At 41.0% G+C, this 14864-nt stretch overlaps 8 protein-coding genes across 8 annotated transcripts; 3 read left to right on the top strand and 5 right to left on the bottom strand.

The window, feature by feature from the left end:
• Positions 1-2152: 2152 nt before the first annotated feature.
• Positions 2153-3055, top strand: FOA43_003265 (uncharacterized protein; the record flags this gene model as incomplete). The annotated part of the gene is made up of 1 exon (XM_038923516.1): positions 2153-3055. One exon carries the CDS (start codon positions 2153-2155, stop codon positions 3053-3055), a length of 903 nt encoding a protein of 300 aa, XP_038779444.1.
• Positions 3056-3079: 24 nt separating this feature from the next.
• On the bottom strand, positions 3080-3712 carry FOA43_003266 (uncharacterized protein; the record flags this gene model as incomplete). Its single annotated transcript, XM_038923517.1, has 1 exon — positions 3080-3712. One exon carries the CDS (start codon positions 3710-3712, stop codon positions 3080-3082), a length of 633 nt encoding a protein of 210 aa, XP_038779445.1.
• A 2082-nt stretch (positions 3713-5794) lies between these two features.
• Positions 5795-7516, top strand: FOA43_003267 (uncharacterized protein; the record flags this gene model as incomplete). Its single annotated transcript, XM_038923518.1, has 1 exon — positions 5795-7516. One exon carries the CDS (start codon positions 5795-5797, stop codon positions 7514-7516), a length of 1722 nt encoding a protein of 573 aa, XP_038779446.1.
• Positions 7517-7774: 258 nt separating this feature from the next.
• On the bottom strand, positions 7775-8956 carry FOA43_003268 (uncharacterized protein; the record flags this gene model as incomplete). The annotated part of the gene is made up of 1 exon (XM_038923519.1): positions 7775-8956. The coding sequence occupies one exon, from the start codon at positions 8954-8956 to the stop codon at positions 7775-7777; it is 1182 nt and encodes a 393-aa protein (XP_038779447.1).
• Positions 8957-9261: 305 nt separating this feature from the next.
• FOA43_003269 (uncharacterized protein) lies at positions 9262-10986 on the bottom strand (the record flags this gene model as incomplete). The annotated part of the gene is made up of 1 exon (XM_038923520.1): positions 9262-10986. One exon carries the CDS (start codon positions 10984-10986, stop codon positions 9262-9264), a length of 1725 nt encoding a protein of 574 aa, XP_038779448.1.
• Positions 10987-11135: 149 nt separating this feature from the next.
• On the bottom strand, positions 11136-11591 carry FOA43_003270 (uncharacterized protein; the record flags this gene model as incomplete). The annotated part of the gene is made up of 1 exon (XM_038923521.1): positions 11136-11591. One exon carries the CDS (start codon positions 11589-11591, stop codon positions 11136-11138), a length of 456 nt encoding a protein of 151 aa, XP_038779449.1.
• A 147-nt stretch (positions 11592-11738) lies between these two features.
• Positions 11739-11969, bottom strand: RPB10 (DNA-directed RNA Polymerase II subunit L; the record flags this gene model as incomplete). The annotated part of the gene is made up of 1 exon (XM_038923522.1): positions 11739-11969. One exon carries the CDS (start codon positions 11967-11969, stop codon positions 11739-11741), a length of 231 nt encoding a protein of 76 aa, XP_038779450.1.
• A 270-nt stretch (positions 11970-12239) lies between these two features.
• FOA43_003272 (uncharacterized protein) lies at positions 12240-14759 on the top strand (the record flags this gene model as incomplete). Its single annotated transcript, XM_038923523.1, has 1 exon — positions 12240-14759. The coding sequence occupies one exon, from the start codon at positions 12240-12242 to the stop codon at positions 14757-14759; it is 2520 nt and encodes an 839-aa protein (XP_038779451.1).
• Positions 14760-14864: the final 105 nt, after the last annotated feature.

A 14864-nucleotide genomic window follows, 5' to 3' on the forward strand; every position in this document is an offset into this window, starting at 1 on the left:
GTGCAAAGAACACCAGTAACCACACTAAAGTTGATCGATTTAATGGTCTTATCCACAGCGGCAGCAGCGGCAGTACCAGAGGTGAGCACACCAGTATGATTCTTCAATTTCTGCAAAGTAATGGCAATCTTTTTCTGAAGCTCATAGCAGAAATAAAGTACAGATACCACGTTAGCATGCGGAGGTATAAATCCAAACGAGTCTTGAGAATTGATATCCTTCGATCTGGAGGTGAGCTCCACTTGAGACAAATTCGTATCACCGTTAGCAATTGAGGCCATTAAATCTTTATTGGTGGCCTCAAATATAAAAAGAAACCGTGTACAAACTTTGGCTATCAAGGCCTCGAAGAATTCATTCATTTTCCTCTTTTCGTATTCCTCAAACTCGGCAAAACTAGCCTGCATATGTGGTCCGAATCGACGTGGAAATTCGTTAACAAAGAACTGAACAACAGAGAAGAACTTCAAAATCTTGTTGGTGACCACATCGTCAGTTATCTCGTTAATATAGGAGGTGAGAAAGCCCCACAACTCAATCACCATAGGTAGATCATAGGATTCCACATCACCATTTAGTTGTAGATCTGGAAGCTGATTCTGGGTTAATTGCATGTAAACAAACTTCAAAGCGATAGTGGAGAGATCATCCTGATACGGTACTTTTTGCTTTGACTTGTTATCAACCGTAGTTCCAATATATACGTTGAATATGGATTCACGAGACTTCAACAATCGAGAATACTGCACTTTACTGAGCCCATTATCGATATCTTTGGAGATATAGTCGAACTGTAAGTTGATAAATTCAATAATTGGATTCTCATCTGCACCAAGCTCCATGATTCTGGTAATTAGAGTAACAAAGCTGTCCTCGCCAAATTTGCTCGTACCGGGAACAGCAGAACCGCTAGCCTCTATGCTGAGTTTAACGTTCTCAATACGAGTTCTGCCCAAACTCTCCCAGAGCCCCTTTTTGTATTCACTGATAATTTCACAGACTTTCGTCCACACTTTATCCAACAACGGGTTGTAAGGGTCTGCTTTCTTACTGTTTTTATAGAAGCTTTGTCCTCGTTTGTACTCCGTAAGAATGGAATAGAAATCCTTCTCCCTGATAAGTTGTTGCAATTTGGCTGGCAAATTGAGTAACAACCTGTTTTTCTTGATTGAATTCAAGGCATCTTTCACCTCCCTTTCCTTGGATATCTGTAGTAATAAGGGATTCAACATCTGATTGGATGCACTTGACGATGCTGACAACGCCTGTTTCAAGGTGTCCATTTCCTTGGGAAATTCGCTTTTAGAAAATTCCCCAAACACCTTGCTCAGGGAATTCTTGGTATACAAAGTCTTGGTGAAGTTTGCGGCAATTAATCGCTGTAGCAGAGGCTTCTTAGACTCGATATCTGCCTCCAAATACCTGATACTTTGCATCAATTCTTTCGCAGATTTATCTCCATGAAGCGTACTTAGAAAAAGAGCAGTGTTGAACGACTTGGATCCAATCAAGTACTTAAGGCTCTTGGGATCTCTCGAGTCATCTATCACGTCCTTATCAATTAGTTCATCCAACACAGACTCTTTAAAGCCCAATGGATCCTTCAAATTTCGTTGTTGTTTGCTATCTCTAATTGACTTATTGGGCTCCTCCTGAGCATCTCCTCCATCCGACAACAATTGGTAAACTGTTTCTTTCGGAATTTCATCGAGATCGTTAATGGAGGGATCGATGATCACCTTAGGCAGAACAGCATCGTGCTTGTAACTGGTTGGTGTAAGGGTTTTAAGGTTATAGAAGTCAAGTAGTGTAGATTCGTCCACTATACTGGACTTACGAAAGTTTTGCATACCTATGGTAAGAAGAACAATAGAGGGTATCTGTATACAAGGAGTTTGGAAGATGATGAGGAAAAGAACGATCGCGCCGGTATCGACGAGTCGATTGACGCAAGAACAACTCTATTGTAACATCAAGCCTGCTCGACCATTGTTCATTACCTGGCACTAATATTTGGAAAGTGTCACGTGGGCATATACCTAATTCGCGCATGGAATAATTTAGGTGATACATATGCATATATATATATATATATATATATGGTATACATACCTATGAAAGAAAGCATTCCTTTGTTTTCCTCACCCCTAAAATGCAATCACAGGGACAGATTGACCCGAAATTGAACGAGTCTCTTCCTGTTGAAGAAGTTCCTAAGCTTGAAATTAGCTATGTGACTCCTAATTGTGCGGAGGCAGTAGTGAACTTACAGATGGATTACTTGTTGAGCCGCAAGTCCAAATTGACCAAGAAGATGCTCGGTGCTAAAGGAATCATTGCAATCATAATAGGATGGGCTTCCTTAGTGTCCTACTATCGTTTAGGTGACTACTTCTCTGATTATACATTTCAGAATGGATTTCAGAACGGGCTGTTCAAGTTACTTTTAAATAGCTCTTTCCGTTACAATGCGGTGGAAACGATTTCTGTAGTTCTATTAGGAATGGTGACTATTTGGGTGAATCTATTTTTGCAGACGAATTTCTTAAAGGAGGAAAGTGTAGGAGTGCCAGAGAGACAGAAGGATTACTTTGGCGCGGACATGAAAGAGTACTCGTTATTAGCACTCAATGATAAGAAGAAGAAACTCTGCTCTGACAAAAGGAAGAAGGTTGAGTTTTTCAAGACAAATTCGGTTATTATTGTTTATAGATCCACTCCAATTGCATTTGCTGTAAAACAGGTTGTCCAGGATAACGATGATGCTTTAATTTATAGAATCACTGGTCTAGGCATTAGAAGAGTCTACATTCAGGCTGGTGTGTTGACCGATCTTATTACATGCACTATCAAGAATCTTCCGCTAGTTACGTCCAGAACCGTCAAATGTTACATTGATGTCTATAATTTCGAGGGAGCAGAAAAGCACATCTTGAAGCGTCTTGGATTTAACCTCGAAAAGACTCAACCTACCAACCACGGATTCATCTTGGATACACTATTCGGCTTCAGAAAGGAAACCTTTGTCTACACAATTGCGCCAAACAATGATTAATTATTTTATTCTAATGCAAACACTTTAAGCAGTCCCTTCTGGTGACACGAGCTCTCTAATTAACCCAGTCTTAACGTCATATATTACACCATATACCTCAACTTTATCATCCCTATGAGCCTTCACGAAGCTTGGATGCTTTCTAATCACATCAACAGAATGAAGTACGTTTAATTCGCTTAATTTCCGGTTTCTTTCCTGATCGGAGCCAATCTTATTGAGCTCCTCGAGATGCTCATATCTTATTTCCCGAATAGGAAGTAACCAGCTATCCAACGGACCTCCACTTTTCCTGTCCGCCAAACTGCCCCACACTCCTCCACAATCTGTATGGCCACACACAACAACCCTCTTTACCTTAAGGGACTCAATAGCGAATTGAATGGCGCTCATGCAGGACAAATCTCCAGCCGTCACCACATTAGCAATATTTCTAAGTGTGAATACTTCACCAGGAAAGCAACCTAATGTTGTGCATTCATTCACTCTCGAATCCGAACAACCTATCCATAAAGTATGTGGAGACTGTCCCTTGGCCGCAATCTCTAGAATTTCCGGCTTCGATGTTTTGAGAGATTCTGTACTGGCTTTATTAGCAGCCAATATCTCCTTCAATGTAGACTCCTTAGAAAGTGTAAAAGGACCGTTGGTAGACATAGTGCTGATAAGCCGAGTATTCAGAATACGATGCAAGATTTGGATCGGAACAATGATGTCAAATACAACCTTTTATTAGGTGTGTCCTCACTATATATATGGATCTATACCTGAAGCTGGTTGAATCTTGTTCCTTAAATAGTGAAAACTTTATCAGTGACTCAACAAACTTCCACATTGCATGACATAATGTCGTGCACATATCGATGCGCCTCTGGATTAGACGTCAAGCTTCATTTCATGGCCCCTTATGAATTACTAAGGCAAAGTCTGATTGTAAATGCACTCGAAATGAGCTCAGATATGTAGCCTGCTTGACGTCACGAAATCTGAAAAAAATATAAAAAAAATCCGAAAACGGCAATTTCGGAAAATCCTCGATCCGGCTCTTCATTATTGGAATCAAAATAACAGCGACTCCAAATCAACAAAAAAAGCGGAACTCATAAACAACGGAGGGCCACATAAACTGCTGCCTAGAATGAAAGCGAAGCAGATCCAGGGCTGAAAAAATCCTTGCAAAGATCGTCCTCATATCCTTGACCCGTAACTTCGACCCCATTATTAGGAGCTCTGTTGGTATCACAGAGATTATTGCTACCAGTAAAATTAATTCTAACCTCGCTTTGCTTCAAAAATTGCCACTCTTTTTCATAGTGAAAGCATCCATCCAGTATTATTCCGACTGTTATATATATCATACAGTCCGAGCATGATAAAGCTTTGAAGGGAGGTTACATATGGATGGCTCAGGTAATTTGGCAAGTTCGATCTAGCGGCTTTATAGAAGAAATAGGAATTAGATCGAGTTATCACTCAAGATGGATGAACCAGGAGAACAGAGTGCATAGACAAAGGGTGATAAAAAGGAGTTATTTGGATGAAAGAAATACAATCCAATATACTAGAAGGTCCATAAGTGGAAATCGGTTCTGCATCGTATCTATTCTGGATATTGTATGACTTGGGTATTTCTGCGAGATACCTGCAATAAGATTTTATCTGCAAGCCAAATTATTATCATCAGAACATGATGAATCGGCAGATCCACGCAGCTGAATCGAGGATCGTCCGCAATCTCCTAATTATTGCAATCCAGTTTCTCCGTTAAAACTCGAATTTGATCAATCCTAGCTTCTGATGATATGAAATAGTTGGATGTAGGTCTATAGCGTTTTTTATAATCGGCCAGAGTGCACTCAGAGCCGTTCTGTTTTGCAATTGGTACATGGAAAGATAGTGTCACAGTTGCATTTTATCTTCTTTGTTCGACATTTTAAGCAAGCAATAGAACTATGTCTCTGATTCTTTATTAGTCCCATTTCAACTCTTTACTTCTCCAAACAACAAGGCAGGAAGGATTTCCCATATTTAGAATAAATGGAAAATGAAGTGAAACTGTGCACGTGATAAATACCATGTGCCACATAGCACGCTATTTAACACACATGACACATAAAGAGATAACGGATCAGCTTCAGTACCACATAGACATTGCACGGATACAGAATGTATATAAATGACAGAAGAACATTTCCACTTCCCACTTTCACTTTCACTTTCACTTCTCCATGCTCATTTCTTCCCCTGATTCCGCTTCCCATTCTTCTCCTACTTTGGGGGTTCTGTACGAGATATGAACTAGCGCCAATCCTCTTTCGTACCCCCCCCCCTAGAAAAATCTCGGGCTGGAAAATTTTTCCTTTTTCTCAAAATGGCATCAGCCAGCCATGAATATTCAAGTGAGCGAGAGATCGACCCAGCGCTAAAGGCAAGCAAAAAGAATTCGGAAAAAAACTGGAGGCAGCGAGCGAGACGATTGTTTTAAGTTGTTGACTCTTTTTGTTGTTTCGTTCTGTTCTGACTTACTTCGGTTATTCAACCTCTTTGTTTCATTTTGTTTTGTTTTGTTTTGCATTTCCTGCCGTGATTTCACCTTCATCGAAAGTGCAAAATATAACGCAATTTAACAAAATTGACATTAGGTGAAGTTCTTTCCAGTTCTCTAAGGATCTTTAGTATTTTGAGTCTTTTCAATTCTATCAGATCTTTGAGTTTTCTGTTCATTCCTTAATTGTCACCATGTCTTCCCGAGCAAATTTACAGGTTGCTGCTGGGAGTCCCGTCGTTATACCTTCCTCCCCTGTTACTCCTGTTACTGGTAACGTTGTCAATGTTGCCAACGGTGCTGGCTTCCAATCGCCTGCTCAACCATCTCGCATTTCATCTCATCAGAATCACAGTACCAGCAATCTGCAGCTAGCCGGAGTACAACAAGTGCAAGTCCAACAGGTCCCACTACAGGCTCCACAACAGGTCTCGCAGCAGGTCCAGGGACAACCGCAGACACAGGCTCAGGTACAGGCACAAGTTCAAGCACAGCAGCATACGCAACAGCAACAGCAACAGCAACAGCAACAACAACAACCATCACAGTCACAATCAAGTGGAGGAGGAGGACAAGTTGTCGGACTACACTACAAGATCGGCAAGAAGATCGGAGAAGGATCATTTGGTGTGATTTTTGAGGGTACAAACCTAATTAATGGCATTCCTGTGGCTATAAAGTTTGAACCAAGAAAGACTGAGGCACCTCAGTTGAGAGACGAGTATCGTACATATATGCATCTAATAGGCGTACTAGGTATTCCGACTGCCTATTACTTTGGCCAAGAAGGCCTACACAATATCTTGGTTATTGACTTACTTGGCCCCTCGCTTGAAGACTTGTTCGACTGGTGTAGTCGAAAGTTTTCCGTCAAGACCGTGGTCCAAATAGCGGTTCAGATGATTAGCTTGATCCAAGGAGTCCATGAACATGATCTAATATACAGAGACATCAAACCCGACAACTTTTTAATTGGACGTCGTGGTATGCCGGACGAAAATATGGTTCATATGGTTGATTTTGGTATGGCCAAGCGTTACAGAGATGCCAGAACTAAGAAACACATTCCTTACAGGGAAAAGAAGTCATTAAGTGGTACGGCCCGTTACATGTCTGTCAACACCCATTTGGGAAGAGAACAGTCCCGTAGAGACGACATGGAGGCGCTGGGTCACGTTTTCTTCTACTTTCTCAGAGGTCAATTGCCATGGCAAGGACTCAAGGCACCAACCAACAAGCAAAAATACGAGAAGATTGGCGAGAAGAAGAGAACTACCGCCATTTCGGACCTTTGCCAGGGTCTTCCTACTCAATTTGGCGAGTACTTACGTCGTGTTAGGGACCTACCATTTGAAGAGGAACCTGACTACGATGGTTACCGTTCATTGCTTCTTTCTGTGTTGGATGACATTGGAACAACAGCAGACGGTCATTACGACTGGATGGACTTGAATGGAGGCCGTGGCTGGGATTACTCCATCAACAAAAAGCCTAATTTACATGGCTACGGTCATCCGAATCCTCCTCACCGTCACCAACAGAGAAGAACTAGATCAAACCAACCGTATTACCAACAGCCACACCATCATTCGCACCAGGCGCTTGCCCCACAACAGGTTCAACAGCAAACCCAGCAGGTGGACCAAGGTCAGCAATATCACCACCACCAGCAAAATGGTACTGGTGATAGGCCTCTTCCAAACTTACCCGATAGCCGTATCAATGATCTTGGTCACAGTAACCGCCAGCAATTTCGGCAGCAGCTCTCTCAATACGACCAGCATGATGTGCTCCAACAGCAGCCTCATGCTACTAGCGAGCCTGTTAGAGCATCCCAGCAACACAAGATTCAACCTGATCAACTCTCATCCCAATCGGGTAAGGGATTCTTCTCAAGGGTCTTCCCATGTTGCTGATTTCCTCCACGCTTACCAGTCGTCGTCTTTTATGATTTTTTTCTTCCGTTGAACAGCAGCCTGCCGTTGCCTTTCATATTACTGTCCTCTCTATCTTTAATTCTAGATCAAGTGTCATTCACTATCACTAACTTTGATTTACCTTCCTTCCCTTTTCCAACTAACTTTGTATTTTTGTTTTTTTCACCACTTTGACTATTTAATGCAGTTTAGAATTAAAAGAAAAAAGATCGAAAGAATGACAGTAGTTCTGTAACTTTAGTCCCATCTGTGTTTCTCGTCTCCTTCGGACCAGTCCTCTTCCTCATATCCCAAGAGCTTCTTCACTCTCTTCACGGTCTCCGGATCTCCTGTATTTTTTCCTAGGTTATCACTGATCTTAATGGCAGGGTTACCGTTGGCACTGTCGATTTTGATAACAATGTTCATTGGCTTGGAATCGGGAAAATCATTGGTCAAATTGGTACCAATACCAAACGAACACTTCATTCCAACTTGATCTGCCTTCTGCTTGTACTTTATACACTTATCAACATTCAAAGAGTCACTGAAGCAGATTGACTTTGAGAATCTCGGTAATTTCAAGACATCATGGTAATGGTGAGCAATCGTTTCAGCGAACTTCAGTGGATCACCAGAATCCTGGCGAACACCAACGTAATAATCAGAGTAAGGAGGCTTGAAACACCTTAAAAATACGTCTGTGCCAAAGGTATCTGTAAGAGCCAAGCCTGCATGGCTGTTTCCCACAGTCCTTAGCCAGCAATCCATGGCGTCCTTGTTGGCATTTTCATAATCCTGAGTTATAGCACCAATTCCCATCATCCATTCATGAGCAATAGTTCCCATTGGCTTGAGACCAAACATCTTTGCAAAATAAACGTCTGATGTACCCAACAGTAGGTGTTCTTTACCTGCTTCTTTAGCACCTGCGATGAGACCTTCCATGACAACTTTTTGAGTCTCCAAAGAACGCCTCCTTCGAGCACCAAATTCGCTGAATGCACAGTCGTGCTGGCAAAGCTCAAGAGCCTTTTTCTTGGCTATTCCAAACTGTTCATCTAACGTCCAGCCGGTAACGACAAATCGGAAATATGCTTCTGACACAAGAGACAACAAAGGGATCTCATAGAGAGTTACCTCGTCCCATTTCCCCAATATTTTTATACTGAACTGAGCAGGGTCATCGTTCATTATCACCTGGTCTTTAGGTCTCAATCGTAACGTCTTGAGCCAATCATAATACTGAGAAGGAAGAAAAGGGATTTCTTTCCGAAGATATTCGATTTCTTCCTCAGAGAACTTCAAATCTCCCAACAATTTAATCTGCTGCTTTAGCCAATCAATTGCCTTTTTATTAAGCTTCTTTTCGGGAGTTCTGTTGTGGTAATTGAAAGTGACCTGTGCATCAGGAAAGCAATTATGAATTGCTGCTTGCATAGTAAGCTTGTATAGATCGGTATCCAACAAGGATATTATAACACAAGACATCATGAACAGGCTCGATTGATCGATTGATTACTGACAAGAGAAGTACGCAGCTGATAAAGAAGATGAGAACCGAAACAGTCGTCCTTATAAAGAAAAAAGATCGGGAAAATATGAGTAAAAAAAAAAATCCCTGTCCGTTGCTGAGATTCGCGAAGGAAAAACTTTGGGAGCCGAAAGGATTTAAAGATTGGCCGAGTGTGCAGCATTAAGTGCATGACTAGAATCAAGGAGTTGATACATTAATTACTATTACATTACTTATCCATAGGGGTATCTCTACCCAAATCCGGCACAGTCTCCATTCCAGTGCTTCTGTCACCAAAAGATCTCTTTCTATCGACCTCATTCAGTCCAAAGAGACGTAGAGTGTCTAGTACGGTCACGTTTGAATGACCCCAGTTGGAGTCAATCACGAGCATCACATTCTCTATCGGGTATTCCATAAGAATTAATTTAACTTCCTTGGGTATTGTGAATTTCTGATACTGTTGGTTGCTACCAATGTCATACGTCAGTTCGCCTACCTTAGCAAAGCTTGACCTCAGCACGGCGGAACGGAAATCCTGATTATAATACCGAGCAACTTGTTGCCTAATCGTGCTGAGATCCCTTGATGGTTTGACAAACAATTCCACAAATTTTGGAGCACTGCTCATAAGGTACCTATAGCGGGGATGGCTAATTCCAACTTCGACAAGACACACCGGTTCCCTCAATGCCATCGTGAAGCTGAGGGGCAGATCTTCTACAAGCCCTTGCCAGTATCTTCTTGGGTCCTCTATAAGAACGTTGTTAGGATTGTTATCTTGCCCACCTAAATTGATTCCTTTTAACCCAATCAGTGGCTTTCTACTGGATTTCTTCCAGATCTTTCTGCTGGCAAAATCAGAAAACCCGTGAAGAACTCGATCCATCACTTTAGTACGCACTCTTTTCACTTTTGCCATGCTTGTAAGTTGTGGGAGCACTCGCGCCGTACTTGCCACATTGTTCAAACCGTGACTGCCATAGTTCTGAGTACGGTATGTCACAGGCGAGGAATCTAAATCTGAATCTGAATCTAAACCTAAACCTGAACTTGAACCTGAAACCGAACTTGACATCTTCGGTTGAATTTCTGGCCTAATGACAGTAACGGTTGGTTTCTTCTCCTTTGTTTCATCATCTAGTTTGTCCTTCAGTATCTTCCATATTCTCTCAATGTCATTATCGGTAATCGTCGTATCTTGTTGTTGCAATCTTCTAATTTTATCATCGATCGAAGTGATATTGGATCGAAACTGCTCGATATAATCAGTTATTTCGGTTCCATTGGTCAAAACAACCTTATTCTCTCTAACTCCAGCTATCAATCGATCCTGCTGCTGCCTCAGTATACTCAGCTGTTTCTCTAATAGATATAATTTGTGATGAACGTATCCAGAATCTGTTCCTTGACTTGGAAAACTGGCAGACACGTTAGATAGAAGAACCAAGAAAAGTACCACCAATACGAGTGGGGCACATTTAAGCATGTAGAGTAAAAAACGCGTCTTGACGCTGCCAGGGGGTTCAAGTTGATCGATTTCATCTATCTCTTCGGTCTCTGTTTCCACCTCCTCGGCATGAGAAGTAAACCCTTCAGGGTGATAACTCTCATAGGTCAAATCAGCAGTCTCTCCATCAGAATTCAAATACTCAAAGTCCTTCTCGTTGGAGTACTCATCGTCATCATCATCGTCGTCAGCTTCTGTCGGCACATAATCAAGATCAGAAGCAGAATCATCACTGTTGTGTTCATTAATATCCTTCTTCAAGCCTTTCACAAATAATCCACGCGATAAATTACCGTTCAATTCACGCGTATCTGATTCATCAATAGTAATCGGGACAGAGTGATCATCGCGCTCGAAATCGTACTCATACTCCTCGGAGGGATCCGAATCAAATAACTTCTCAGAGTACGAGATTATACTCTGTAAACTGCGAGCTTTACTCATCTTCATCCACGTGATACAAAAGAACAATTAAACAATTATTGAGTACAAATAAGAAAAAACAAACAAACTCAAATCAACACGCATTTTCAACCGTGTCGCGCGCTATGAAATTGATACAAAGATAGATGGATCTCCCTTCCTCCCTCTATCTACTGCCAGGGTTTGGTCCGTTCGCTCAAGACATGCTTGGAGGATTTTGATGAATCTAGAACAGTATCCGGAATCGTTTTTATCCCGGGAATCGGCTTATTGTTCATTATCATATCTACTAACTGCTCATAGTTAAGAGAGTAAGGAGGCTTTCCACCATGATTAGTCTCCTCCCATTTTTGGTATTCCTGTAGATCAAGAATGTTTCCAGTCTGTTTGCAGAAGAAAAACACCTTCGCCTGCGTCGTAAGCTGCTCTTTTATATCCGACTTGATCTTACCCGAGTCTAATTTACCTGCATCCAAATCCTTCTTTATTTCCGAGTCTTTATCTCCTTCAAGCATCAAATACTGCTGATACACTACCTCAAGACCCTCCTTGTATTCTCTATTCGAATCGAATTCGTACCTGGAAAACGCTTCGTATACCTCGATGTTCTCTGGACTAAATGACATGATTAGCTACATACAGCTAAAGAGACCTACCAAGTGACACTCTGGTAAAAATTACTCAACCTCTTCACCGCCTCACTATGAAAAACTACACCTACCGACCGAGAATTTCCACTTATCCATAGGTTGATTATATAGTACATCAGATAATTAGTACGATCTCTCGTCATCAATATCCTTCTTCTCAAGAGGATTGTAACGTAGAAACTTCTCAATAAGATCCACATGCGTGAGAACCATTCTTCTGCAACAGTATCTCTTTAGCCCCAATCTATCAAGGGCATCTCCTTCACTCATTCCCTCTTCCAAATATTGAAGGTATGTTTCCCATTTATCTCCCACAACCTTACCGCATGAAAAGCATCTTACTGGAATAATCATCTTCGTGTCAATCTATGCTTGTCCAACGTTCCTCGAGATGAATTCAATGAGGAAAGCACCGTGTGAATCTAATAGTCGTTAGTCTTGTTAGTCAAAATTTTCTTTCATGCCGGGTAACACAATTTTTGGGGAAACTGAAAATTCGGCTTTTTTCAGAGAAAAAATTAAAAAAAAAAATTAAAAAAAAAAATCTAAAAAAAAATTTGAGTCTTGAATCCTTTTATCAAGATATCACCCTTGTTCATCTACATATCTGCCCACTTATCGATCATGGTCACCGCTGATTGGAATCTTGCGTTTAATTCTGGAGGTAAATTGCTTTCCAGAGGTCATGTGATAACTCCAGATGGAAAATTCGCCATAGCTATCTTCAAAACTCATCTCAGAGTGTATTCTCTTTCAACAAGGCAGAGTATACGGAGCATCAAATTAAATAGAGATCTTTCCGATGTAGTTGACTCCAAATTAAGCAATGCTAATTCCTGTTTACTTTATTTGTTCACTTCCTCGAATGAAATATTGGCTGTGAACTGGAGGGACAAATCCCTAACCAATGCTATAGTGAAAAACTATTCTGTTAAAACCATTGAAAGTGATGGAAAGAACAGCTTTGGCCAGATTCTTAAATTGGTCAACTTTAATGACAAGGAAGATGAGTTTCTTCTGATATTTGGAAAACCAACAACATCTTTGCATTCCGCACATTCTCGTTCTTTGATCAAGATCTCCATTAAAGAAGAAGTCTCTTCTGAAGAGTTAGCAACTGTCGATAATGTTCTTCTTTTCAATAAGTCCACTGACGGAAAGAGTCTTGTCTTTGTTACTAATACCAGTGACGTGTACTATACATCCTTGGTAGAATCTGAAAATCAAGTTCAAGTCAATCTACATCAAATACCATTTGCTTATAAAAGTACCATTTGCAGTGTAGCCATTTCGAATGGTGAAGCACCAATGGCTGCTCTCGGAACTGTTTCTGGTGTGATTCAGCTACTATATCTAACTTCACACAGCGAGCAACGACTCCTAAAATGGCACGTTGATCAAGTTAAAGCGGTTGAGTTCAATTCTGATGGTAGCTACCTCATTTCAGGTGGTATAGAAAAGGTGTTAGTGTTTTGGCAACTTGACACTGAAAAGCAGCAATTTCTTCCTAGATTAAATGGTTGCATCAATCAAATAACCATTGATGATCGTATTGGTCAACTCTACGGAATTACCTTAGAGTTGTCTGACGGAAACACATCAGACGAAAAGTATATGGAGTTTCTTGTACTTAATGCTCTTGATCTTTCCTCAAAGTTGGATGTCAACGGCCTCAGACCTCACTTTTCCACAAACTTAGATAAGACTATCCAAAGAGATGATCGCAGAATGAAAAAACTGGATATTCAATTGGATGAGGAAAGTCTAACGAAGATCAGACATAACTTTACGACCGATTTTGAGATTCATCCTACAACTAAATCCATGTATTTACCCTCAGGAGCTCGTATTCAAGTCTATGATATTGTGAAAAATGATCAAGTCTTTGTCACTACTATGGCCCGAACTCTTCAACAAGGTAAAGTGAGGAGCGAAACGTCTATCCAGGACCCCAGTATTGATCATTTTGCCTTTACTCAAGACGGTAATTGGATGTGTACATTCGACAAGTTAGCTACACCAAAGTTGGACCATCTCATGTCTGAGAACGATGTGAAGTATTCACTTAAGTTTTGGAAATATATAGCCAGCTCATCTACGTCCTTGTCGGACAACCCGCACTGGGAACTCTGCACCAAAATAATTGATCCGCATGGAAGCTCTGTTCCAATTGCATCAATTATTTCTGCCCCGGTGACATATTGTGGAGGTTTAGCCTTTGTTACAGCAGATACCAAAGGTGGACTCAGACTCTGGAGACCAAGAATCCCCAAAGAGATATATGCAAAGCTAGGAAATAAGAAATTGGAGCAAACCGCTTGGACTTTGAGAAAGTTTAGGAGCGGCAATGGTCGTTTGGAGACCACAAGTATTGATATATCCTGGTCTGGAGATGCTTCTGTCATCGTTGTGGGTCAGGAAAATGCCATCACATTGGTGGATGTGAACAACTTTGAGGAAATTAAAGAAACACCCTTACCATCTCTAGCAGATGGCCGTATAAGAGCTCTGAAAATTGTCGGTTACAACTTGATAATGCTTACTAAAGAAAGACTGATCTCTTTCAATTTGCTTACCTATCAGATAAACCAGCTTTGTGTGAGAGTCCATAGTCCGATTGGAGGTAAAAGTTTATTGGCGGTGGATGATGATAGAAACTTGGTTTGCTTCTGTGTGAATTACTATTCACATTCAGACCAGACACAGGAAAGCAGCTCTTTAACATATCCACTACGGTCTCGAATCTTTGTTTTTGAGCCGTCTAAGTTGAAACCAGTGTACATTGCCGACCATTCATCACCTATATCATGCGTGAAGTATTCAAAAGGACATTCTGGATTTGTTCTCCTTGACATAGACGCTAAAGTGGGTATTCTAAACGCTGTGACAAGCAAATTCTTATTTGAAGAAGAGGAAAAGAAACAGTTGGATAAGGCTTACGAGATGAATACATTGCTAAGCAATGCCCAGATAGTGGCCAAGGTCGCAAAAGAATCAGCCAACAAGTCGGTGAGTACTATTGAAGACGACGAAGAGCTATTCACTCGTAGAACTCTTAATCCGGATTCTTTGGAACCTGTTCTTGAGAATATGGAAGGGTTGTCAGTGGAGGCATTGTTTGATAGAGTGATGAACCTCTTGTAAACTAGTTTAAGTACATATAGATTAATAAAGGATTAATAGATAGAATAGAGTTCATCGTTGCACTGCCTTGAAAAATGAAAATGAAAAAGAGGTGATTCTCACGGA

The sequence above is a fragment of the Brettanomyces nanus genome, chromosome 4, assembly GCF_011074865.1.
Source record: "Brettanomyces nanus chromosome 4, complete sequence".
Lineage (NCBI taxonomy): Eukaryota > Fungi > Ascomycota > Pichiomycetes > Pichiales > Pichiaceae > Brettanomyces > Brettanomyces nanus.